Here is a 27,949-nt window from a genome sequence, read left to right as displayed (position 1 = left end):
CAAACTGGTGTGAAGATGGAATTTTGTTTCCATATTGACTGTGCAGTGGTCACCCTTACCAACGTAGTTACTCTCAAATTTTCCAGTGAGCTGCCCGAGGATATCCAACATGTCTGGTTCGAACATGGGGGGCAATTCCAAAACTTTCAGTGCAAAATAGGCATAGACTACAGCAGTCTAGCAGTGGGATAGTTTCAGATTCAATCAAAACAGGTGTTGGTCCTACTGCTGTGTATTAGGGCCATTACTTGGGTTCTGAATTGAACAACTGTTGCATGTGCAAAGAACAAACTGCTGGAAGAACTCAGCTGGTCAGCCAGCATCTGTGAAGGGAAATGGATAGTCAATGTTTCAGGTTGAGATCCTTCGTCTGGACTTGCTTCATGCTACTAACATTCTTGTATGATTTTATAAGTCTCCTCTGTCCCACGAAACATCCGTCTATGTTGTAGTTAACCTCACATTCATTCAGTTACTGTGTCACCACAACTTCAAAAAAAATTCAACAAACTTTAGTGAACCTGGAATCACATTTACCTGTGATGCTGCTGTCTTCAACTTCTGGATGCCATTTGTAAGGTGGTCCATTTTCTGTACTAAATCTTTCTGCTTTTTCTGCAGCAAGTTTTTGTAGAGCGTGATCTGCTCCAGGAAGCTCTTGGGAGTGGTGTAATTGTACCTCTTGTCTTTCTGGTGGTAATGTTTACTTATTTCATTTACACTGGTGTGAATGTAGGCCATAAATAGACTGATAGAATCTTGCAAATTTGGCTTGAAAAGAGGCAAGAAAAGAGGTAAATCAATTTAACCATAAGTGTTTCTTGTATCGTTTTCAGTGAGATGTGTCTTAAATACTATTGACACTGGCCTTTTAGTCAGTAATTACTTCATTTATCACTGGGAAGCTTTGACATAACAATTCAACTTAGATGTAGGCAAGTAACCTTACAATTAAAGGTGTGAGAATGCAATACTGAGACTGGAACAACTTGTGATCTAAAGCAACATGTAAGATCAATATTTCTCACTGCAATATAACATGTTGTTATTTTGTTGAACATTTATTAATATTTATGACTAATACTGTAACTTTTGTAATAATGCCAATGACTTCAAAGGTGGGGTCTGTTTTTCATTTTAAGTGAATGTCAACAGTTTCCAATGGTGTTTCCAAGTTTCCCTGATTAAGCTGTCCTATATATACAGAATATCCACTATGCAGTGCCTGCTTATTGCATACCCTGCTTACGTAGTGCAAGAAGTTCAATGGGGTAAGCCGCAGGGCAGTCACGTCCATGTATTAACCCAAAATGTTTCAAAGCCAAGTGTTTCAAAGGCAATGATCATGGAAACAAGATAGCGAATACTGCATTTCATTTCTATTTACACTATCACCTCTTCCTGCTTTATTGCTGGGATGAAAGTTGGCCCGAGGATCTCATGTATAATTGCTTACTTCAAACTGAACTTTCAGTCTTGAAAACCCTAATCACCAAACATATTATTCTGAAAGACTTAAGTTTTACAAAAGCTATATATCCAAATTACGTTAGACTTGTACTGCACCCTATACCTTCCTTCTCCTTTAACGCCTTAATCAACTACAATTTTTCTACCATGCCGTCCTCTTGATGTCCTCTGTTCGGCTTTATTTTATATCATATCGCATCTGATTGTTGACCTAATGAATCTTGTACACATGAAGCTAATTTAATTAATCAACAGATGTCCAAAAATCAATTAATATGAATTAAATGAGGTAGACAAATACTAAGCAAAGCCATACATGATTCACCATCGTACTGTCATTAGAGGCTTAGCACCTTTAGACAAAAGTAGGGCATAATTGATTTTAGATGTGAATAGATAAATTATTGTTCTTGGTGACTGTACAAAATAGAAGTTTTGTTTGAAATTCTGACTATTCACTTAATATTTCCAATGCTTCCACTAGCTGTTTTTTTAAATTTCAATAAAATTCTCCAAACTATCAAACAAAATGTCTCTAGAGCTCCGTGGAGCACAGTGCCAAGCGTTCACATCAGGAATATGAGCGACCCTGGGGGATTTCTGAAAATTTCTCTCCACACTTGGTGGAACTGGTTAAAAAAATAATGCCCATTTTGTCATATCACTCTTTATATTCTGTGTAAGGTCAAACAGATTTACCTCCAAAATCAGATTCTTTTATTAATTGAAATGAAACCATTATTTTTGTGATGTTCTTGAAGATGAAAAATTATTTCACATATTTACAATGAAGGACACCTATCTGATTAAAGTTCTTGAGAAACTCAATAACTGCTCATCATCAACCATAATAACAATTGTCAGGCATAGCAACAAAACATATTAATTCAATCTTTGATTTGGAATAGTGTAGTTTAAGTCAAAACATTTGTGCCGGAACCCAGTTTGCTAAACCTGTATCTCATAGCACTATAACTGCTTTGAGAAGGCACATCTCAAGGGGTAAAATGGCAGTTGTCATTAACTTAACAAAACAGCACAGCATGGAAGACACAGTCAGTCAGAGAGCAGCTGGTAGTAATTCAAAGTGCTTTCAGATAATGATAATCGCCCCAGAACAGAACTCTTTGATGACTGCTCTATCCTTCATTCACAATTTAGCCCTTCTGTTCAGATAAGCTCAGTGGTGACAGCACTTCCTGACTTTAACAGCTGTGGCTTCTCAAAGGGTCATTGTGTGACTACTAATTATTGTAATTTCATTAGCATAAATTATTTGTCCTGAATGATTGATCGCTATGATTTTTTTCAACACCATCCTCTTTGCATTTGTCTGTGAACACAGTGCAGTGATGCATGCAACTAAAGCCCTTGTTTTATGTCAAAAGAGGCATCAATCGTTTATTTTGGGATTGGGAAGATGAAATCATAGTCTTAAAATGATTAAATTTCACTTAAAGCAAATTCTCATCCAAACATTTTGTTCTTGGCAACAACAGTTTTAATTTATTATCCATTGGAGTCTATAACCTGAATAATTATGGATAATGAAAAACAAAATTGTCAGCAAAATATAACCAAATACAACACATTTTTGAAAATGAATTAATCTAATTCTGTGTAAGCAAAAAAAAAGGAAACAGTTTTAGTAATTTTGCTTCATTTTTTTAAAAACAGTCTTCTCATCACACACACTTCTTGAGGTGTGACTCAGGGATGATTAACATTTAAATCATGTGGAAAGTACAGATGGAACTGACCGGAAGTTCCAACGAGAACTGCCAGCATCCAGCCATTCAAACTGAACCCTAGATTTTCCAGCATGCTTTACAAACACAAACGTCTGGAACATGCCAACATTCGGGGGGCTAAGTCTGCTCCCATTTTGTTGAGATTCCCCAGCATTACATTAGGGAAATCACACGTGGATTCTGAGCCAGGTCTGACTCAGCACATAAACCAGGGGCTGCTGATTTCTCATTTACTTGATTAGAATCTAAGAGGCCACAGTGAAAATAAGTTACTTTTTAAAAAATAGTTTTAACTTCAATGTCTGTTAATTATTTGCTATTTTTGTGCCTTTTTAAATTAACTTTATCACGTTTTAAATTATATAGTAAATTTCATCTTTTTAACTTATTTGCTTCAAACTTTTAATCTTATAAGCCAGCAGAATGGCTTGGATCTGCCAGCTTTTAAGTAGTTAACTGGGCAGAAGCTCTGAGTGCTGGCTGTCGTACAAACCTCCTGCTCCAGTTACTTGCAACTTGCTGGACTTATGGAGTCCAATGGGGCAGTGTAGACTTTCTCAGATTTCCAAATCTTGGATTGGGAAACCTGTCTAAACAGCTAATACCAGGTTAAAGTACAGCAGCCCCATGGAAATGAATAGCAAGAAAAGGCTGCTAGTTGAATGGTATGTAGACCTTGTTATTTGATTTAACTCATTTGGTTTAAATCATGTTTTTAAGAGTGTATGGGTGTTTTCCGTGTATTAATTTCACTAAAAAAATTCAATAGTTCCTGAGCATGAAAATCATATCAGCTTTGACAGAGGACAAAGTTCTTCTCTCACTACTGGCTTCTGTTAGGAGCGTTTCTGAGGCAAGATCTCTGCATTGCATCACCTGAGGCTCAGTCACCATCTGGACTTTGCTGGTGAATTTCAGGGAAGAGTGAGGAGCAACTAGTAGCCCCTCTGCATCCAGCCAAGATAATGGTGGGCATACAGTGAAAACTTACAGCTATTCAGGGAAGAGCCTGCACGATCAGGCCCATTATGTCAGAAATAACTTTGAATATCTCATAATTTGCTCAATGCATATTTATTTAATGAGTTCTGTTAACAATAAAATTTTGATTGCTTGGAATTGTCATGTTCAGAGGGTGTAACTGCAGTTGTTGTAAATTTCACAACACACCTTTTTAGTTCTGTAATTTCTAGCTTAAAATCTTTTAATTTTATGTTGTATCTAACAATTGTCTAAATAACCACTGAAGTGCAAAGTAAATACTCAGAAAACCAAATAGTCCTTTTTTTCAAATAACATAATATTTGACATTGGTTCAAAGCTAATCTTCCTCGAGAATAAGAGGATGAAGCTACTTTTAATGAGCTTCATCATGAGGTAAATTCTTTGAAATGGTTATTAATACAATTACAATTACATAAGTTAATTACCCATTCTTCTTCTCCTTTTAATGCAAGATCAATGCTAGAAATTTAAAACTTCATATATAATTTAGAGCATGAGCTAAAAGAAACTTTGAACTTTCTTCCACAATGAATAATTGAGTTTTTTTTTCCTCAGGGAATTTCACAGAAAACCCAGCATTAATAATAATAGAATTAACACATTTTAATGCAATCAGTGGTTAGTGTAATACAAATCTTGAGCGACTGACTGCTTTATGATCATTTAAGGCCTATAATTAACTTCTTCAAAGATATGAAGGGAGATAACATTAAAAATTAACAAATGCACACATGGTGCAATTTAATAAATTTGTTCAGCTAACAGTATGGAAATCTTAAAGCTATTCTTCACAACAGCTATATTTGAACTGCCTGAACTAGAAATTAAATGCTGTTACACTTGCTTTACAAGGATCAGAGGACTAGTACAGCGATGGGATTCTGAGCTAGAAATTGTCTCCTGCTACCTCCTTTCTCCTCTCCCCACCACCATTTCCACATCTCATCCTTCTTTGTTGCCTTTGAGATTGTGTATATCACCTGCATGCCACCATATTGGCACAGGTGTCTCAGCAGACTTTGACTAGATATGCAGATTACTGGCCTGAGGCTTGTTCTGTTCTGTTAAATGGAATTAATTTACGACTGGCTGTAGCACACCCTATCCCTGCAGTAAAGAATTTCAGGCAAACTAGTGACATGATAGGGTATGATGGAGACTGCAATTCAAAAGGGTTTATTTTTTTCACTGATATTATTCCCTGCTGCTACAGCTAGTTGGTCTTGCTTTTCCTCTCAATTCACCTTCATGCCACCACCCCAAGCACACTTTCACAACGTACTACCTCTACAGCTGCAAATGACACCTGTAGTCTGGTTGAACAGTTGGCCATATTCCTATCACTGGCCTCATTAAGGCCAATGAGGCATAATTCAGTTCCTAGGTCCAGGTATCCAAGAGGAATTCCTGTAGTGATCTAATGAGAATATAGATAGTTGAAGCAATCAGCTTTTAAACAAAGAAAAAAATCAGTTAATGCAAAATGTAATTGACTCCTTGACGATTAAAAACAATATTCTTTAAAACAAAGGGCTAATCAGCCCAAACAATGTTGTCATATCTCCTGGCGATGTCAAAGCATCAACATGACTGACTCCTGGCCAATATTAGGCTTATCACTTCAAATATTATTCCTATGTGTTATGAATAAGTGCAAATAAGAGTTTAAATACCTGCTGTAGCATTTTATATGTTCATTATAATACAAAGCAAGGAAATAGGATAGCTTCAGACAATCCAGGCAATTTTATCCCAAAACAATTTAAAAGTTCATGATATTCCTACAACCTTCTCTAATCTGTAAATTTCAAATGTTAAAAGACTGTTAGCACTATAATTAATAAAACCCTAGTATTGAGAAACTAATGTTTTAGGAAGTCTCTATCTCGGTAATGTATCCACATTTCAAAATTTCGCAAAGTTACATCTCAAATTGTAAATGAGTGATTTCTCAAAAAGGAGTACAATGTACACAGCAGTCCATAGCAGAAATTTCTGCAGATTTCTGTAGTAATGCTTCATATACTTGCAGAATTGTTTAGCAAAAAAATCTTGGCATTCAATGATTGATACCACTTAAAGCAACGTGAATGTCCTTAACATCCCATAGACTGATGCATTTCGACACATTAGCTTGACTGACACTCATAAGACACCCACCTTAATCCCCTCAATCTCCTCAATGAACCGCCTGCTGACAGACATTAGGGCCTCCTGTGGCCACTCATGAAACCAGTCAATAGCTGTGCAGTTAACTATGGCTGGGAACTTCCGGGCTCTCACGCGCAAGGTTGAACCAACTGGAGAGAAACAGAGAACAACCTGCGGGGGAACAAGATTACAAACACAACTAAATAATGACCATGATCAAAGTAAGTACTCAGAGTGAGTTATGATCACATGAAAAGAATATGCATAGATCAGAATTCAAAATAAGCTGGGACAAGAAGCCACCTACCTACATAAAAATTGGACCTAATATAAATTAATAGATGGTGGATTCACCCTGCATGAACTCAAAGTAACACAAAATATAATGGTTCATTTCAAAGGAAATGCAAGATGTCTCAGCAATATCTGAATAGATAGCAAAAAAGGTTCTTTGATAGAAAGCTATTGCACACAAGAGGCTATTCAGCCCACGTTACTCAAAAAAGGAGTTGCTAAAATGGAGAAATGCCTCCATTTACCCTCAATATTTTCGGCACTGATTCATCCATTGAAGGAGAATGGTAGGTGACAATGAGGAGGTTTCCATGCCCATGTTTGACCTGAAAGTATTTCATTAGTTATATATATAAAAAAACTAACAAAATTAATAAAAGCAAAAAAACTGCAGATGCTGGAAATCAGAAAAAAAATCCAGAAAATACTGGATAAGCTCAACAGATCAGGCAGCATCTGTAAAGAGAAAAACAGTTAGTGTTTCAGGTTCTGATGAACCTGAAGAAAGTCATGTAGCTGAAACATTAACTCTGTTTCTCCCCTCACTATGCAGCATGACCTGCTGAGTATCTCCAGCATTTTCTGTTTTTGTCACTAGTAAAGTAATATTTTTCTTGGTTTTAAGTTCCTACAGTGTATTAATTTTGTATATGCTCACCCTGCCTAACCAAAGGATCATTTTATTCTGTATTTAGTAAACTATTCCAACGTTCTTTGTAACAGCATTTATGGAATGGCCACTAGGAGGTGTTTAAATGCAGCTTGGCTCAACTCTGACTCCAGTCTTCTCTTAATGTGGTGATGTTGCTGGGTTCTATGTGGCACCAGTCCTGCCAGCAATGCTGAGCTCAGAGAGTCTGAGAAGAACTGCAGGTTTGATTCAAACTGCTATTTTGTGGCATAACCCATTGTCTCATTAGCACATTACACTAACATGCTTAATCATATTTTAAATACAGCATTCAGAAAATGTGCTACAAGCTTGCTTTGTCATTTCTGCAGGTAAAGTTACCATTCTACTACTGAAATTTATAAATCTACTACTGAAACATTACTTATTTCCATATCAGATACACTAGTTTTAGTGATAAATCTGTCATACTTAGTGTGCTTGAGTACCAGCAGAGTACCATATCCAGCAGACTTATAATTGGGAAGGTTGAGCAATTGGATTAAGAATCAAGTCTTAATCTGGAGCCTTGCATTCAAAAACAACAATCATCAAATCATCAAAAGAATAAATATATAACAAAATACAGAAGATGCCAAAAATCTGAAATGAACAGAAAATTATATAAGCACTTAACAAGTTGTTGGGATCCAAGAGTTAACTTTCAGGCCAATTTTCTTCCATCAATGAATGGCCAATGGCCTGAAATGTTGGTTCTTTTACTCACTCTACAGATGCTGCCTGATCTCCTGTGTATTCCCAGCATTTTGTTCTTCTATTTAAGTGCATTAAATTTATAGTTCAGAAAAGTTTGCTGTTTCTTTGGAAGGAAAAGTCTTGTTGATGAATTTAAAGTTTTTGTGAATACCTTAAGCTGCTGCCGTGTCCTGTTCAGAAAAAACTTCCAGCAGTTTTCCCTGTTATCCAATATGCCTAAACCTCGAAGCTCATTACGTATACTGCTGATGATATTGTCTGTCTCTTCTTCGCTGAACAGGTCAGGAATTTCACCTGTTTAAAACAGTTTAAATTCTGATTGCCACAAGCAAAAGCATCTCAGTACAATTGTGATATTTATCTTGAATTTTTAAGAAAATGTATTGGTAACAGAACAGCAAGATGTAACACAAATATTTTCAAAATGAAAGTTCATTGCTTTTCCAGGGTAGTAATTTGAGTTACCTTATCCGCTTATTTATTCCCAAATTAACAATTCCTAAAGAAAACAGTTGAATGAATATGCAGGGAATGGAGAGAAATAGATTGTGTACAGGTAGTAGAGATTTAGTTTAATTCGGCATTGTGTTTGACACAGACATTGTGGGTCAGGGGCCTACTCCCATGCTGTACTGTTCCAAAACCTTTCTATAAACCACAAATTAAAATTGCATATTGCCAAAACATCCTTAAAATCCTAGTGTTTCCCAAACAATGTTTAAGATAAACCCTCCAACTCCCCTTGATTACATCGACTTTATCCAAAGCACTAGCTATTGATTACCTGCATTTTCACTCCCTAGTTGAGTTCAGTTACAATCAACATTTCTGCCTAGTTATACAAATCCATCTTGCCACACAGCTAAATCACTATTTCTGGCAAATATAATGCATCTGATACTCCAGGTTCAGAGCAATCATTTGGCACTGATTAGTGATGGCATTCAGTATAGTATCATGAAACATAATTTGTTAATAATTTCACCAATTCATTGTCTGCATCTAATTGTAAATCAGAGCAATGGAATCTCCAGAAGGAGACTAACAAGGAAGAAGGCCTGCATCCTTGATTTCTGCTGTTAAATGAAAGTGCAATCACAAAATGCCAATATATTAAGTCATATTGAACAAAGATACAACCTGGTGTTTTCCATTTCTAAGTTCCATTAGCTTTCATGGATGGGAAAATCACAAGCAGCAAGTATAAGGCTGTCAGCAAATAAACTCAACTGTTTACCTTTAGAGTTGTCTGTTCAACTTGCATGGTGACCAAACCTCAGATGACTACCCTGACTAAAATCTATTATGTGCATGGTGCCTTTCCTTTCAAATCACACATTGAAATTATAAAATAATTCAATACCAACAACATGTGAGAATGTGGGAAGAATAAAAGAAAATGGGATCAGTGTGGGATTTGTGAAAATGGGTGGCTGATGGTCAGCACATACTCTGGAGGCCAAAGGGCCTGTTTCTGCACAGTGTCTTTCAATGACTCTATAAAGTACATTTATACTGTGCCTGAAGTATAGAAGATGATTCACGGGATCAAAATGGAAAAATCTGAAGTAGAAAGGTTGTTTGATTGAAAGCTTTACTAAATGGTACCAAAAGTTGAATGATTGGGTCTCATTTGCTTTCTGTTAACAATAGTCTGTAATTGAAGGTCCTGGGTAAAACAGATAATTTTCAGTGTGTGTAAAAGTAGTTGGTACTTGAAATCTTTTTTTTGTATATTCAACATGCTACTGTTTTAGAAAATCAAAAAACCATAAATCTGAAATAAAAACAGAAAATGCTGGAAATACTCAGCATCTGTGGAGAGAGAAACAGAGTTAACATTTCAGTTTCATGCCCTTTTGTTCTGACTTGCTGAGTATTTCCAGTATTTCTCTTTTATTGATGCAACAGTTTTAATATTATGCTCTTATTCGAGTCAATTAAAGAACACTGTCTGAGAACTGGCAGCAGATCTCCTTCTGCTTAATTTTTTTTATATGTTTGTATAAATGATAAAAGTAAAAACCTATTCACTAAGAGTCATTAAGAATTAATTGCAATTATGGAGTCATCCACTTAATCAAACATCCATGGGAGCTGGTGTAACAAAGACAAAACATTTGTTTCTTACAGTGGGGGGTGGGGGGGGGGGGGAGGTTGTGGAAGAGAATGTCCAGTAGAAATTTCAATTGGAATCCTAGTCTTGTTGACATTGAAAAGAACAAGGTGAAATGTTAAATAAAGACTGCCATTAATACAGTGCCTTTCATGACCTTTATTTATCCAAAGCATTTAGAACCATAGAACACTACAGCACAGAAAACAGGCCATTCTGCCCTTCTAGTCTGTGCCGAAACTTTATTCCACTAGTCCCATTGACCTGCACCCAGTCCATAACCCTCCAGACCTCTCCCATCCATGTATCTATCCAACTTATTCTTAAAACTGAAGTGAGTCCGCATTTACCATGTCAGATGGCAGCTCGTTCCACACTCCCACCACTCTCTGAGTGAAGAAGTTCCCCCTAATATTCCCCCAAATCTTTCCCCTTTCACCTAAAGCCATGTCCTCTCATACTTATCTCTCCTAATCTAGGTGGAAAGAGCCTATTTGCATTAACTCTGTCTATACCCCTCATAATTTTGTAAACCTCTATCAAATCTCCCCTCAGTCTTCTGCACTCCAAGGAATAAAGTCCTAACCTGTTCAATCCTTCCCTGTAACTCAACTCTTGAAGACCCGGCAACATTCTAGTAAATCTTCTCTGCACTCATTCAATCTTACTGATATCCTTCCTATAGTTAGGTGACCAGACTTCACACAATACTCCAAATTTGGCTTCACCAATGTCTTAAACACCTCACCATAACATCCCAACTCCTATACTCAATACTTTGATTATGAATGCCAGGATGCTAAAAGCCTTCTTACAACCCTGTCGACATGTGATACCACTTTCGGGAATTATGTATCTGAACTCCCAGATCCCTTTGTTCCTCCGCACTCCTCAGTGCCCTACCATTTACTGTGTATGTCCTACCTTGATTTGTCCTTCCAAAATGCAACAGCTCACACTTGTCTGCATTAAATTCCATCTGCCATTTTCTGGCCCACTTTTCCAGTTGGTCCTGATCCCTCTGCAAGCTTGAAAGCCTTCCTCACTGTCCACAACACCTCCAATCTTAGTGTCATTAGCAAACCTGCTGATCCAATTTACCCACATTATCATCTAGATCATTGATATAGACAACAAACAACAATGGCCCCAGCACAGATACCTGAGGCACACCACCAGTCACAGGCCTCCAGTCTGAAGAAACAATCATCCACTACCACTCTCTGTCTTCTCCCACACAGCCAATTTCGAATCCAGTTTTACAACCTCTCCATGGATACCTAGTGTCTGAACCTTCTGAACTAACCTCCCATGTGGTGACCTTGTCAAAGGCCTTACTAAAGGTCCATGTAGACAACACTCCACAGCCTTTCCTTCATCTACTTTCTTGGTAACCTCCTCGAAAAACTCTACAAGATTCGTCAAACACGATCTACCATGCACAAAGCCATTGTTGACTATCTTTAATCAGCCCTTGGTTGTCCAAATACTTGTATATCCGATCTCTCAGAACACCTTCCAATAATTTACCTACTACTGATGTCAGGCTCACCAGCCTTATAATTACCTGGTTTACTTTTAGAGCCTTTTTTAAACAATGGAACAACATGAGCTACCCTCCAGTCCTCCGGCAGCACATCTGGGGCTAAGGACATTTTAAATATATTTGCCAGGGCCCCTGCAATTTCTACACTAGTCTCTCTCAAGGTCCAAGGAAATATCATGTCAGGCCCAGGGGATTTATCTACCTTTATCCGCTGTAAGGCAGCAAGCACCTCCTCCTCTTTAATCTCTATATGTTCCATGACACTACTGCTTGTTTCCCTTACTTCCATATCCACTATGCCAGTTTCCTGTGTAAATACTGATGCAAAAAAACTGTTTGAGGTCTCCCCCATCTCCTGAAGCTCCACACATAGCCGACCACTCTGATCTTCAATTTTGTCCCTTACTATCCTTTTACTTGGTATTGGTATTGGTTTATTATTGTCACTTGTACCGAGGTACAGTGAAAAACTTGTCTTGCAAACTGATCATACAGGTCAACTCATTACACAGTGCAGTTACATTGAGTTAGTACAGAATGCATTGAGTTAGTACAGCTATAAACAATAACAGTACAGAGTAAAGTGTCACAGCTACAGAGAAGGTGCAATGCAATAAGGTGCAAGGTCACAACAAGGTAGATCGTGAGGTCATAGTCCATCTCATTGTATAAGGGAACTGTTCAATAGTCTTATCACAGTGGGGTAGAAGCTGTCCTTAAGTCTGGTAGTATGTGCCCTCAGGCTCCTGTATCTTCTACCCGATGGAAGGGAAGAGAAGAGAAGAGAGAATGTCCCAGGTGGCTGGGGTCTTTGATTATGCTGGCTGCTTCACCAAGACAACGAGAAGTAAAGACAGAGTCCAAGGAGGGGAGGCTGGTGGTCGCGTGATGCGCTGGGCTCTTAATATACTTGTAGAAACCCTTTGGGTTTACCTTCACATTATCTGCCAGAGCAACCTCATGTCTTCTTTTTGCCTTCCTGATTTCCTTCTTTAGTATTTTCTTCCATTTCTATACTCTTCAAGTACCTCATTTGTTCCTAGTTGCCTATACCTGCTATACACCTCTCTCTTTTTCTTAACCAGATCGCCAATATCCCTTGAAAACCAAGGTTCCCTATGCCTGTTAACTTTGCCTTTAATCCTGCCAGGAACATGCAAACGCTGTACTCTCAAAATTTCGCCTTTGAAGGCCTTCCATTTACTGAACACATCCTTGCCAGAAAACAACTTATCCCAATCCACTCTTCCTAGATCCTTTCTCATTTCCACAAAATTGGCCTTTCTCCAATTTAGAACCTCAACTCGAGGACCAGACCTATCCTTATCCATAATTAACTTGAAACTAATGACATTATGGTCACTGGACCAAAAATGTTCACCTACACATACTTCTGTCACCTGACCTGTCTGGTTCCCTGATAGGAGACCAAGTATTGCATTCTCTCTCATTGCTACCTCTAGAAAACTTTCCTGAACATATTTGACAAACTCCAAGCCATCCAGCCCTTTCACAGTGTGGGAGTCCCAGTCAATATGTGGAAAGTTAAAATCCCCTACTATTACAACTTTCTGTTTCTTACATCAGTCTGCTATCTCACTACAGATTTACTCCTCCAATTCTCTCTATTCGGCGGTCTATAATACAACCCTATTAGCGTGGTCACACCTTTCCTGTTCCTCAGCTCCACCCATATGGCCTCTGTAGACAAGCCCTCCGGGCTGTCCTGTCTACGCACAGCTGTGATATTTTCCCTGACTAGTAATGCCACACCTCCCCCTTTCATCCCTCCTCCTCTATCACGTCTGAAACAACGGAACCCTGGAACATTAAGCTAATGAGGCGCAAAAATGTCACAGTACAGTAAATCAACAAGCTTAACACAATATAAAAGGTAAATCATGAACTTGTGAGGCTAGGTGGTGGTGAGTTTGCATTTTAAAGGTCTGAAAATTGAAGAAAAGGTTAACAGAAATAAGGAAGTCCACAGTTCTAATATCTAATGAAAGGATGAAATAGAGTGCTATAATGCATAATGAGTTTTAATTTCAATACAGGATGAACAAAAAATATTTTACTTCATTTCAGAACTACAAATCATTTGCCTTCCACTAGTCCTTGATGTAGTAGATTTATGCCACAGTTTAAAATTGACAGTAGATGACCCCTGGATTTCTCCACATTAGAGACTGACAAGCACAGCCGATTTTTCAGAGGGAGAAATGGAGTGAAAGTATGACTGTAAGATGTCTCCCAGTGCCCTGCCAGAGACCTGACAGCACTTTGACACGGTGACTGTTTTGAAATGGAACCTGTGTATGATACAGATTTGCCTTTTACCTGATGCCAGAAGATCGTTGATCAGGACCATGAAACGTTCATCTGGAACTTGAGCATCTGTCAGAAGGAAAACTGTTGGCAGGTTTTTGGCTCCAGTTTTTATGTACAAATTAGCAAGATCAACCTAAATGGAGCAGAAAGTGAACTGTTACCAATGCCACTAAAAAAAATCGGGTGGTCCATTGCTACAGTACATCAGAGAACAGCACAGCCGAATGCAAGAGTGAGAATTGAAAGCCAATAACTTGTGAAACATAATTGTTGCACTGAACCAATAGGAGAAACTGAGCATGGAGATGCACATTAGGTTGACCTTCATTGCCCTTACCAGCTGGCTATAAAGTGCTCTGGCAAAGCCCTGTGGCCACCTGCCTCCTTTCTCAGCTGCAATCCAGTGCTTCCAACAAAGAAAATGGGATAAAGCACTTAAAAGTAAATTCATAAATTGCTTGGCTACTTTCTCTTCATACATATAAAGGTATATGAAGAATATGAAGATGAAATGCTTCAGTTTTATTTTTGTTTCTTTTGGGGGCGGAATGTCACCAAACACTATTTGACAAATTCAGGTAGTTTTAGATGAGATAAAATAGTCACAGGTACATCGAAGCACACAGTGAAATGCATCTTTGCGTAGAGTGTTCTGGTTGCAGCCTGCAAGTGTTGCCACGCTTCCAGCACCAACATAGCATGCCCACAACTTCCTAACCCATGCGTCTTTGGAATGTGGGAGGAAAGTGGAGTACCCGGAGGAAACCCACGCAGACACGGGGACAACTTACGAACTCCTTACAGACAGCGGCCAGAATTGAACCCGGGTCCCTGACGCTGTAATAACGTTCCGCTAACTGCTACATTACCAAATGTGTCAATTTGTTGTTCAATAAGAAATTGCAACCAAATTGAAAATATCAGTGTGATCGCAGGACCATCGCAGCGGGAGGAGGAGTGAGGGGCTCGGGACAGCGCTGATTGCTGAGGAGCTGAGGTGAGCGTGCTTTAAAAGGACCGTGGAGTGGGGACTCAGTACAGTGTGATCGCGGGACCATCAGCATCGCAGCAACTGAAGGGTTAAACAGAGTGTTGATTGGTTGATTAGAGGGAGTGCATACTTGCGATAATTGGCAGGTTCATATAGAAGGAGGGGTAACTGAAGGGGAGTGGCCAGTGTGTGAGTGGCTCAGGGTAGGAGTGGAGCTTTGAGGCTTTGGCCAGCAGAGTCTGAGGAAGAGCTTGCTCCCAGTGAGGTAAAGCTGGGTAAGTTCCTTTAATTAATTTAATTAACTTAGGAGTAGGTAATGAAGGCAGCAGTTAGGGCAGCCGTGTGCTCTGTACGCAGTATGCGGGAAGTCAGGGACACCACACTTGTCCCTGATGACTACACCTGTAAAAGGTGCATCCAGCTGCAGCTCCTGACAAACTGAGTTAGGGAACTGGAGCAGGAGATGGATGAACTTCGGATCATTCATGAGGCAAAGGCAAAATAGACAGGAGTTTCAGGGAGATAGTCACCCCTAAAAGTCATGAGGTAGGTAGCTGCGTGACTGTCAGGAGAGGGAGGGGGTATAGACAGAAAGAGCAGACCACCCCTGTGGCCGTTCCCATCAACAATAAGTATACTGCTTTGGATACTGTTGGTGGGGACGACCTACCAGGGACAAGTTGTAGTGGTTGCGTCTCTGGTACCAAGACTGGCCCCTCAGCTCAGAAAGGAAGAAGGGAAAAGAGGAGAGCAGTAGTGATAGGGGATTCGATAGTTAGGGGGACAGGTAGGAGGTTCTGTGGGAGAGATCGAGAATCTCAGATGGTCTGTTGCCTCCCTGGTGCCAGGGTCCATGATATCTCGGATCGATTTCTTGATATTCTCAGGAGGGTGAGCAGCCAGATGTCATGTTCCATGTAGGGACCAATGACGTGGATAGGAAGGAGGAGGAGGTCCTGCAAAGAGTTTAGAGAATTGGTTGCAAAGTTGAAGGACAGGATCTCGAAGGTTGCAATCTCAGGATTGCTTCCCATGCCACGTGCTAGTGAGACTAGAGATAAGAAGATACACAGCTAAATATGTGGCTAAGGAGATGGTGCAGGAGGGAGAGCTTCATGTTTCTGGACAATTGGGCTTTGTTCCAGGGAAGGTGGGACCTGTTCTGACAAGACAGTTTGCACCTGAACTGGAAGGGGACTAACATACTTGCGGGTAGGTTTGCTAGTGCTGCTCTGGGGGGTTTAAACTAGATTTGCAGGCATTAGAGTGTTAGTGTTACCAGAGTGTTAGAGCAGATAGTGAGGTGAAGGAGGATAAAGGTCATGCAAGGACTGCAGGTATAGACAGAAATCAAAGGTTTGTACGTGATAGAAATGTTCTGAGGTGCGTCTATTTCAATGCAAGGAGTATTGTAGGTAAGGCAGATGAGTTTAGGGCGTGGATTGGTAAATGGGATTACGACATTATTGCTATTAGTGAGACTTGGTTGCAGGAGAGGCAGGACTGGCAGCTTAATGTTCTGGGGTTCCGTTGTTTCAGACGTGATAGAGGGGGAGGGATGAAAGGGGGAGGAGTAGCATTACTAGTCAGGGAAAATATCATGTCTGTGCATAGACAGGACAGACTGGAGGGTTTGTCTACAGAGGCCATATGGGTGGAGCTGAGGAATGGGAAAGGTGTGGCCACACTAATAGGGTTGTATTATAGATCGCCCAATAGTCGGAGAGAATTGGAGGAGCAAATCTGTAGAGAGATAGCAGACCAATGTAAGAAACAGAAAGTTGTAATAGTAGGGGATTTTAACTTTCTGCCTATTGACTAGGACTCCCACACTGTGAAAGGGCTGGATGGCTTGGAGTTTGTCAACTGTGTTCGGGAAAGTTTTCTAAATCAATATATAGAGGTGCCAACGAGAGACAATGCAATACTTGATGTCCTATTAGGGAACCAGACAGGTCAGGTGACAGAAGTATGTGCAGGTGAACATTTTTGGTCCAGTGACCATAATGTCATTAGTTTCAAGTTAATTATGGATGAGGATAGGTCTGGTCCTCGAGTTGAGGTTCTAAATTGGAGAAAGGCCAATTTTGTTGCAATGAGAAAGGATCTAGGAAGAGTGGATTGGGATAAGTTGTTTTCTGGCAAGGATGTGTTCAGTAAGTGGAAGGTCTTCAAAGGCGAAATTTTGAGAGTGCAGGGTTTGCATGTTCCTGCCAGGATTAAAGGCAAAGTTAACAGGCATGGGTTTTGTGGGTTTCGCTTCAGCAGGCGTCGGGACTTTGGAACCGACAAGTTTTTCTTTTTTCTTATAAGGTTTTGTTTTATAAGGTTCTTTTTTATAAGTTATTTTATAAAAGTTCTCATCGGGAATAGTGGGGGCAGGACTGCGCAGGCGCGTGACGTCAGCAGGTAAAGCGTGGGCAGTTTAAAAAGCAAAGTGCCATATCCAGCGGGCAGTGGAGTGAGAGAGAGCAGATTGATTAGGCTTTGGCTCAAGGGGCTTAGGTGCTAAAGGGGTGGGGCAGGTGAATAGCTGGTAAGTAAAGGTAAGGTTTACTTATTATCTATTAGAATTATTTAAGTAGGAAAAAACTAGGTAGGGAGAAAAAAAAGAATTAGTTCAGATGGAGGACATGGTGGTGTGCTGCAGCTGTTTGATGTGGGAGCTTGTGGACCGCAGCAAGGTCCACGATGGCCACATCTGCAATAAGTGTTTGAGGCTGGAGGAACTTCAGCTCAAAATTGATGAGCTGGAGTTGCAGCTTCAAACACTGTGGAGCATCAGGGAGAGAGTTATGTAGATACTGTACATCAGGAGACAGTCACCCCCCTTAGAGCAGGTACTTCTGGAGTCCAGGAAGTAGATAGAAGGCTGACTGTCAGGGGAGAGAAAAGGAAAAGGAAAACGAATGGGCAGACAGTGCAGAGGACCCCGGAGGCTGTTCCCCTCAATAACAGGTTTCCCGCTTTGGAAGCTGTTGAGTGGGGATGACCTGCAGGGGCCTAGCAGCAGGAGCCAGGTCTCTGGCACTGGGACCAGTCCTGCTGCTCAGAAGGGAAGGGAGGAGAAGAGGAAGGCAGTAGTGATAGGGGACTCGCTAGTCAGGGAAACAGATAGGAGGTTCTGTGGCAGTGAGCATGAATCCCGGATGGTATGTTGCTTCCCAGGTGCCAGGGTCCGGGATGTCTCTCATCAGGTCCACAGGATTCTTGAGCGAGGGTAGCAATCTCGGGATTGCTGCCAGTGCCACACAATAGTGAAGGTAGGAATCGGAGGAGATGGCAAATAAATATGTGGCTGAGAAGTTGGTGTAGGAGGGAAGGTTTTTGGATTTTTGCATCAATGGAATCTCTTCAGGGGAAGGTGGGACCTGTACAGAGAGGACAAGTTACACCTGAACCTGAGGGGGGCAAATATCCTTGCAGCCATGTTTGCTAGGGTGGTTTGGGAGGGTTTAAACTAGTTTGCGAGGGGGATGGGAACCGGAGGAGTAGGTCAGAGGAAGAAGGGGATGGGGCAAAGACCGATCTAACAGGTAGAGAGGCTTTGAGGAAGGAGAAGCAGAGTACAGGGTATAAAAGTAGTAAGGCCGATGGGCTAAAGTGCATTTACTTAATTGCAAGAAGCATCAGGAATAAGGGGGATGAACTGAGAGCTTGGATAAGTACATGGGACTACGATATTGTGGCTATCAGAGACATGGCTGTCACCAGGGCAGGAATGGATATTGAATATTCCTGGTTTTCAGTGTTTTAAAAGGGATGGGGAGTGGGGGAGAAGAGGAGGAGGGGTGGTGATACTGGTCAGGGACACTATTACAGCTGTAGAAAGGGTGGATAATGTAGAAGGATCCTCTGTAGAGTCAATATGGGTGGAAGTTAGGAACAAGAAAGGAGCAGTTACTCTACTGGGAGTATTCTATAGGCCTTCCGGTAGCAGTAGGGATACTGAGGAGCAGATTGGGAGGCAGATTTTGGAAAGATGCAAAAATAACAGGGTTATTATAGTGGGACACTTCAACTTCCCAAATATTGATTGGCACCCGCTTAGTGCCAAAGGTTTAGATGGGGCGGAGTTTGTTAAGTGTGTCCAGGATGGATTCCTGTCACAGTATGTTGACAGGCTGACTAGGGGGAATGCCATATTAGATCTCGTTTTAGGTAATGAACCGGGTCAGGTGACAGATCTATCGGTGGGTGAGCATTTGGGGGACAGCGACCACTGCTCCATAACCTTTAGCATTGTCATGGACAGGGATAGGAGCAAAGAGGACGGGAAGATATTTAACTGGGGAATGGTGAATTATGGGGCTATAAGGTGAGAACTTGAGAGTGTAAATTGGGATGACATTTTTGAAGGGAAATGTATGATAGAGATGTGGTCGATGTTCAAGGATCTCTTGCAGGATGTTAGGGATAAATTTGTCCTGGTGAGGCAGAGAAAGAATGGCAGGGTGAAGGAACTGTGGGTGACAAGGGAAGTAGAAAAACTAGTTAGGAAGAAGAAGGCAGCATACATAAGGTGTAAGCAGCGAGGATCAGACAGGGCTCGTGAGGAATATAGAGCAGCAAGTAGGGAACTTGAGAAGGGGATATGAAAAGGCTTTGGTGAGTAGGGTTAAGGAGAATTCCAAGGCTTTTTACTCGTACGTGAAGAGCAGAAGGATGGCTAGAGTAAAGGTAGGTCCGATTAAAGACAAAGGTGGGAAGCTGTGCCTGGAAGCTGTGGAAGTGGGTGAGGTTCTCAATGAATACTTCTCTTCAGTATTCACCAAGGAGAGGGGTCTTGATGATGCTGAGAACAGTGTTGGTAAGGGTAATGTTCTAGGGCATGTAGATATCAAGAGAGAGGATGTGTTAGAGCTGTTAGAAAATATTAGGACACGTAAGTCCCCGGGTCCTGACAGAATATTCCCCAGGCTGCTTCGTGAGGTGAGGGAGGAGATTGCTGAACCGTTGGCTAGGATCTTTTGAGTCCTCGTTGTCCACGGGGATGGTACCGGAGGATTGGAGGGTGGCGAATGTTGTCCCCTTATTCAAAAAAGGTAGTAGGGATAGTCCAGGGAATTACAGACCAGTGAGCCTTGCATCTGTGGTGGGTAAGCTGCTAGGAAGGATTCTAGAGATAGGATCTATGATCATTTAGAGAATCATGGCCTGATTAGGGACAGCCAGCATGGCTTTGTGAAGGGAAGATCTTGCCTCACAAGCCTAATAGGGTTCTTTGACGAGGTGACCAGGAAGATTGATGAGGGTAGTGCAGTAGATGTGGTCTACATGGATTTTAGTAAGGCATTTGACAAGGTTCCACATAGTAGGCTTCTTCAGAAGGTCAGAGGGCATGGGATCCAGGGAAGCTTGGCCGTGTGGATTCAGAATTGGCTTGCCTGTAGAAAGCAGAGGGTTGTGGTGGAGGGAGTGCATTCAAATTGGAGGGCTGTGACTAGTGGTGTCCCACAAGGATCAGTTCTGGGACCTCTACTTTTTGTGATATTTATTAATGACAGATGAGGGGGTGGAAGGGTGGGTTAGCAAGTTTGCAGATGACACAAAGATCGGTGGTGTTGTGGATAGTGTGGAGGATTGTCTAGATTGCAGAGGGATCATTGATAGGATGCAGAGCTGGGCTGACAAGTGGCAGATGGAGTTCAATCCAGAGAAGTGTGAAGTGGTACATTTTGGAAGGACAAACTGGGCAGTGTAGAGGAGCAGAGGGATCTGGGGGTTCATATTCACTGGAAGTTTCCACACAGGTGGATAGGGTAGTTAAGAAAGTTTATGGGATGTTAGCTTTCATAAATTGTGGGATTGAGTTTAAGAGCCATGAAGTAATGATGCAGCTTTACAAAACTCTGGTTAGACCACATTTAGATTACTGTGTCCCGTTCTGGTTGCCTCATTATAGGAAGAATGTGGACTCATTGGAGAGGGTGCAGAGGAGATTTACCAGGATGTTGCCTGGATTAGAGAGTATGGATTATGAGGAGAGACTAAAGGAGTTAGGGTTTTACTCATTGGAGAGGAGGAGGATGAGGCGAGACATGATAGATGTATACAAAATATTAAGAGGAATACATAGAATGGACAGCCAGCGCCTCTTTCCCAGGGCACCAATGCTCAATACAAGAGGGCATGGCTTTAAAGTAATGGGGGGGGGGGTGGGCAGGGAGTTCAAGGGAGACGTCAGAGGGAGGTTTTTCACCCAGAGAGTGGCTGGTGCATGGAATGCGCTGCCTGGGGTGTATGTTGGTCAAGTTCAAGAGATTGTTAGATAAGCATATGGAGGAATTTAAGAGGGATATGTGGGAGGAATGGGTTAGATAGTCTTAGGAATGGTTTGAAGGTTGCCACAACATGGTGGGCCGAAGGGCCTGTATTGTTCTATGTACCTTGGTTTTCAAGGGATATTGGCAATCTGGTTAAGAAAAAGAGGTGTATAGCAGGTACAGCAACCAGGAACAAATGAGGTATTCCAGGTACAGGCAACCAGGAATAAATGAACAAGAGTATAGAAAATGTAAGAAAATATTAAAGGAGGAAATAAAGAAGACATGAGGTTGCTTTGGCAGATAATGTGAAGGTAAACACAAAGGGTTTCTACAAGTATAGTAAGAGTAAAAGGATAGTAAGGGACAAAATTAGTCCCCTAGAAGATCAGAGTGGTTGTCTATGTATGGAGCATCAGGAGATGGGGGAGATCTTAAACAGTTTTTTTGCATCAGTATTTACTCAGGAAGCTGGCATAGTGTATATGGAAGGAAGGGAAACAAGCAGTAGTGTCATGGAACATATAGAGATTAAAGAGGAGGAGGTGCTTGCTGCCTTACAGTGAATAAAGGTAGATAAATCCCCCGGGCCTGACAAGATATTTCCTCGGACCTTGAGAGAGACTAGTACAGAAATTGCAGGGGCCCTGGCAAATATATTCAAAATGTTCTTAGCCACTGGTGCGGTGCCGGAGGACTGGAGGGTAGCTCATGTTGTTCCGTTGTTTAAAAAGGCTACAAAAGCAAACCAGGTGATTACAGGCTGGTGAGCCTGACATCAGTAGTAGGTAAATTATTGGAAGGTGTTCTGAGAGATCGGAAATACAAGTATTTGGACAGCCAAGGGCTGATTAAGGACAGCCAGCATGGATTTATGCGTGGTAGATCATGTTTAATGAATCTTGTAGAGTTTTTCGAGGAGGTTACCAAGAAAGTAGATGAAGGAAAGGCTGTGGATGTTGTCTACATGAACTTTAGTAAGGACTTTGACAAGGTCCCACATGGGACGTTAGTTCAGAAGGTTCAGACACTAGGTTATGCATGGAGAGGTTGTAAACTGGATTCGAAATTGGCTGTGTAGGAGAAGACAGTGGTAGTGGATGACTGTTTCTCAGACTGGAGGCCTGTGACTAGTGGTGTGCCTTAGGGATCTGTGCTGGGACCATTGTTGTTTGTTGTCTATATCAATGATCTAGATGATAATGTGGTAAATTGGATCAGCAAGTTTGCTGATGACACTAAGGTTGGAGGTGTTGTGGACAGCGAGAAAAACTTTCAAAGCTTGCAGAGGGATCAGGACCAACTGGAAGAATGGGCCAGAAAATGACAGATGGAATTTAATGCAGACAAGTGTGAGGCATTGCATTTTGGAAGGATAAATTAAGTAGGACATACACAGTAAATGGTAGGGCACTGAGGAGTGCGGAGGAACAAAGGGATCTGGGAGTTCAGATACATAATTCCTTGAAAGTGGCATCACAGGTAGACAGGATTGTAAAGAAGGCTTTTGACATTCTGGCATTCATAAATCAAAGTATTGAGTATAGGAGTTGGGATGTTATGGTGATGTTGTATAAGACATTGGTGAGGCCAAATTTGGAGTATTGTGTGCAGTTCTGGTCACCTAACTATAGGAAGGATATCAGTAAGATTGAAGGAGTGCAGAGAAGATTTACTAGAATGTTGCCAGGTCTTCATGAGTTGAGTTACAGGGAAAGATTGAACAGGTTAGGAGTTTTTCCTTGGAGTGCAGAAGAATGAGGGGAGATTTGATAGAGGTTTACAAAATTGAGGGGCATAGACAGAGTAAACACAAGTAGGCTCTTTCCACCTAGATTAAGAGAGATAAGTACAAGAGGACATGGCTTTAGGGTGAAAGGGGAAAGGTTTAGGGGGAACATTAGGGGGAACATTAGGGGGAACTTCTTCACTCAAAGAGTGGTGGGAGTGTGGAACGAGCTGCCATCTGATGTGGTAAATGCGGGCTCACTCTTCAGTTTTAAGAATAAATTGGATAGATACATGGATGGGAGAGGTCTGGAGAGTTGTGGACTGGGTGGAGGTCAATGGGACTAGTGGAATAAAGTTTCGGCACAGACTAGAAGGGCCGAATGGCCTGTTTTCTGTGCTGCATATTTAAAGTCATCCATTAATACTTTCACTATTCTGCATTTCATAGAATCATAGAGCATGGAAACAGGCCATTCAGACCAACTTGTCCATGCCAACCAGTGGGCACCCTTCCATATTAACCCCATCACCCAGCACTTGGCCCATAGCCTAAATGATTCAAGTAGCCATCTAAACACTTCTTCAATTTATATCAGCCACCCAGCATCAACCACTCACTCAGGCAGTGCATTCCAGGTACTTACCACTCTCTGGATGAAGAAAGTCCTGCTCATGTCCCCTCTAAATCTCTTCCCCCTTGCCTTAAATCTATGTCCTTTCATTTTATCCTGCTCTGATATGGGGAAAGGTTTCCTGCAGTCTACCCCATCGATACCCCACATAGTTTTATAAACCTCAAACACGTGATCTCCTAACCTACTTGGCTCCAGTGAGAACAGACTAAGCTTCTCCAATCTCTCCTTATAACTGAACTGCTCCATCCCAGGCAACCTTCCGCTGAATCTCCTCTACATTCTCTCCAGCACTATCATATCTTCTCTCCAGCACTATCATATCCTTCCCATACCTTGGTGACCAGAACTGCTGCAGTACTCCAGTTGTTTTATAAAGTTGGAATATTCAATGCCCCAACTAATGAAGGCCAGTATCCCATATGCTTTTCTAACCACATTACTTATCTACATTGCCACCTTCAAGGACTCAGTATTTGTACACCAAGATCCCTCTGTTCCTCAATACTCCATAAGACCCTACCATTCATGGTGTATGTTCTAACCACATTAGTGCTCCCAAAATGCATCACTTCACATTTGCCTAGATTAAACTCTATGTACCATTTTTCAATCCATTTTACCTTCACATCAATATCTCTCCCCAGCTAAGAATATCCCATACTCCAGGTAATATAGTGTATGACCATAACATCCTCAGTGCCTAGCTATAAGTTACAAACAACTATATTCTAGCAAAATGGTAGAATTCAAATTTAAAAAAGAAAATGCTTTTGGTGAGAGCAAAGCTATCTGCAGTATGGAGTTCCTTGACGAAAAAAGAATAGTGGGGTAGAATTTAGCTGTCAGTACTTCATACTAATCTGTGTTTCCTCAGGAAAGACCTGAAATCCATTGCTGGCCTAGGCTTGAGCTAGCAGTGGGACCTTCCTCTCTGTCACCTGTGTTGCAACACAAGGAGTCCAATAGGGCAGTGCGAGTTCTCAGGCCTGGAAATCTGACACTTGAGGCAGAACAAATCTAACACAAGTTTAGCAGCTCTGCAGAGAAGTATGGGGAAAGACAGCTGCTGGAAAAACATTAAATAGATTATTTTATTTGAGTTAATTTGGTTCATGTAAATATATTTAATAGCCTTCAAGTGTATGTGCACATTTTTCAATATTTTAATATTAAAGTTTAAATATATTGTTTGTTGAATTTTGAATATATTGCTTTTTGAATATTTATAAATATCAAAGACATTCCCAATTAGTGAGCCTTGGAAATGGGGTGTAATAAATGGGCTGGGGAGTTGCAGGGAGGGTGGGTGAAGCCTCACAACCATTGAAGCCATTCTGTTAGTGCAGGTGGCTGTTCTCTCTGGAGAGACTATGTGCTGCACCCTACTGAACAGGGATACATCAATGAGCTCATCAATCATTGTTGTTTGGAGTAGAGAGCCAAGTAACAAAGTTACCAGCAATATCAGTGGCGAAAAACTCAACGGGTTGGCCACGATTTCTCAGGAGCACTTTTAAAGAGATGTAAGTGAAGTTTTGAAGTTTTTAAGCGAGATGATGAAAATGGTTCATGCAAAATAGTTCATAATGCTAAAAGTTTCAAAATGTCAAATTATTAGGCTTTCATTGTTGACAGCCATCATCCTAACCAATTGACCAGCTGCTAGCCAGGAAAAGAGATAACAAATGTTAAAGCAGTCTTGTTGTTAAATACAGCAGGGCCACTAGACCCAGTCTTGCTGGTTTCTACAATTGCCTCTCCATACTGCAGATACTGGGCCCATTTCTTTCCAGCTCTGTGAAAGGATCAGAAAGTCCTTTCACAGAGAACTCTGTGGGTGTATACTCCCAAGCACTACTTGGCTGTGGTTTGAGAGGGAACAACATAATAGTATTACAATAACTTGTATCATTTTAGTACCTATAATATAGAAAAACACCCTAAGGGCCTTTGCAGTAAGATTATCAAACAAAAATTTATGGGGTCACACACAATGGCCTAAACCAAGGAGATATACTTCAAGGAAACAGATACAGAGGAATAGTTCTAGAACTTGCCTTGGTAGCTAAAGCCCCATCATTCAATAGTAGAGAAATTAAACTTGGATTTAAGAAACTTATAATATAATGTAATACCCCTTATTGGTTCAAACATAAAATGCCAATCACATAATTCCTCTGATCAGGTAAAATATTCTGTGAGGTGTATTGAGGTGTAATTTCTTTTACAAAATCAGCCCAGGAGACATTGGAGCAGTGGGTCCCTCTCAGGTACGGTGAGAGTGTTTGAAAGGCTTGTGTGTTTCCACGGGCTTTTCTTTTACAGAATCAGCCCAGGAGACGTTGGGGCAGCAGGTCCCTCTCAGGTATGGTGAGAGTACTTAAAAAGCTCGTGTGTTTCGTGTGTTTTCATGGGCTTTTTTTCTCTAGCAGAATTTAGAAGGGCCAATAAAAAGGAGGTATTGTCAAGCGGTGTGGCCATTGTCGGAGTGGCCAAAGTGACAGGCTTTGGCACAACAGGCTTTGGCATCAAGAGGCAGAGGCCATCGGCAACAACATTGCTGAGTAGCTGGTAAGTAAGGCTAAGGTTTACTGTTATAATAATAACTTTTAAGTAGATGACGGGTAGGTAAGAAAAAAAATAGTTCATATGGAGGGCATGGCGATGTGCTGCAGCTGCATGATGTGGGAGCTAGTGGACCCTGCTGTGGTGCACAGTGACCACATCTGCAGTAAGTGTTTGAGGCTGGAGGAACTTCATCTCAGAATTGATGAGCTGGAGTCGCAGCTTCAAACACTGAAGCATCAAGGAGAGAGTTATGTAGATGCTGTGCATCGGGAGACAGTCACCCCCACCCCACCTTAGAACAGGTACTTCTAGGGTCCAGGAGGCAGATAGATGGGTGACTGTCAGGGGAGAGAGAAAGGGAACAGTCAGACAGTGCAGAGGACCCCAGAGGCTGTCCCCTCAAAAACAGGTATTCGGCTTTGGATGCTGTTGAGGGGGATGACCTACAGGGATCAAGCGGCAGTAGCCAGGTCTCTGGCACTGGGACTGGTCCTGCTGCTCAGAAGGGAAGGGAGGAGAAGAGGAGGGCAATAGTGATAGGGGACTCGATAGTCAGGGGAACAGACAGGAGGTTCTGTGGGCATGAGCGAGAATCCCGGATGGTATGTTGCCTCCCAGGTGCCAGGGTCCAGGATGTCTCTGATCGAGTCTACAGCATTCTTGAGTGGGAGGGAAAGCAGTCAGAAGTCATGGTACATGTTGGTACCAACGACATAGGTAGAAAGAGGGATGAGGTCCTGAAGACTGAGTTTAGGGAATTAGGCAGAAGGCTGAAGAACAGGACCACAAGGGTAGTAATCTCGGGACTACTACCTGTGCCACACGACAGTGAGTATAGGAATAGAATGAGGTGGAGGATAAATGTGTGGCTGAGGGATTGGAGCAGGGGGCAGGAATTCAGATTTCTGTATCATTGGGACCTCTTTTGGAACAGGTGTGACCTGTCCAAAAAGGACGGGTTGCACTTGAATCGCAGGGGGACCAATATCCTGGCAGGGAGATTTGCTAAGGCTACTAGGGAGAATTTAAACTAGAATTGTTGTGGGGTGGGAACTGAACTGAAGAGACTGGGGAAAGAGGCAATTGGCTCTCGAATAGAGAAAGCTTATAGACAGTGCGAGAGGGAGGTTAGGCAGATGATAGAGAAGGGATGCTTCAGACTGACAGTTTGCGATGTGTCTATTTTAATGCAAGGAGTATTGTGAACAATGTGGATGAGCTTAGAGCGTGGATCAGTACTTGGAGCTATGATGTGGTGGCCATTACAGAGACTTGGATAGCTCAGGGACTGGAATGGTTACTTCAGGTGCTGGGTTTTAGATGTTTCAGGAAAGACAGGGAGGGAAGCAAAAGAGGTGGGAGAGTGGCACTGTTGATCAGAGATAGTGTCACAGCTGCAGAAAAGGTGGACATCATGGACAGATTGTCTACAGAGTCTCTGTGGGTGGAGGTTAGGAACAGGAAGGGGTCAATAACTTTATTGGGTGTTTTTTTATAGGCCGCCCAATAGTAACAGGGATATTGGGGAGCAGATAGGGAAACAGATCCTGGAAAGGTGTGATAATAACAGTTGTCGTGATGGGAGATGTTAATTTTCCAAATATCGATTGGCATCTCCCTAGAGCAAGGGGTTTAGATAGGGTGGAGTTTGTTAGGTGTGTTCAGGAATGTTCCTTGACACAATATGTAGATAAGCCTGCAAGGAGA

The 27,949-nt window shown here is 41.5% G+C and overlaps 1 protein-coding gene across 1 annotated transcript in view; it reads right to left on the bottom strand.

The window, feature by feature from the left end:
- The window catches only part of LOC127570973 (dynein axonemal heavy chain 11-like), a 395,392-nt gene that overhangs the window by 149,989 nt on the left and 217,454 nt on the right, over positions 1–27,949 (bottom strand). The window contains exons 54-57 of the mRNA XM_052016942.1: positions 14,061–14,184; positions 8,210–8,352; positions 6,387–6,548; positions 538–771 (exon numbers count right to left, since the gene is read on the bottom strand). Coding sequence (XP_051872902.1) covers positions 538–771; positions 6,387–6,548; positions 8,210–8,352; positions 14,061–14,184 — 663 coding nt within the window. The remainder of the gene's footprint in view (positions 1–537; positions 772–6,386; positions 6,549–8,209; positions 8,353–14,060; positions 14,185–27,949) is intronic.

This window comes from Pristis pectinata, chromosome 5 (assembly GCF_009764475.1).
Source record: "Pristis pectinata isolate sPriPec2 chromosome 5, sPriPec2.1.pri, whole genome shotgun sequence".
Lineage (NCBI taxonomy): Eukaryota > Metazoa > Chordata > Chondrichthyes > Rhinopristiformes > Pristidae > Pristis > Pristis pectinata.
The sequence above is the reverse complement of the archived record's forward strand: the minus strand, read 5'-3'. Positions and strand labels throughout refer to the sequence as shown.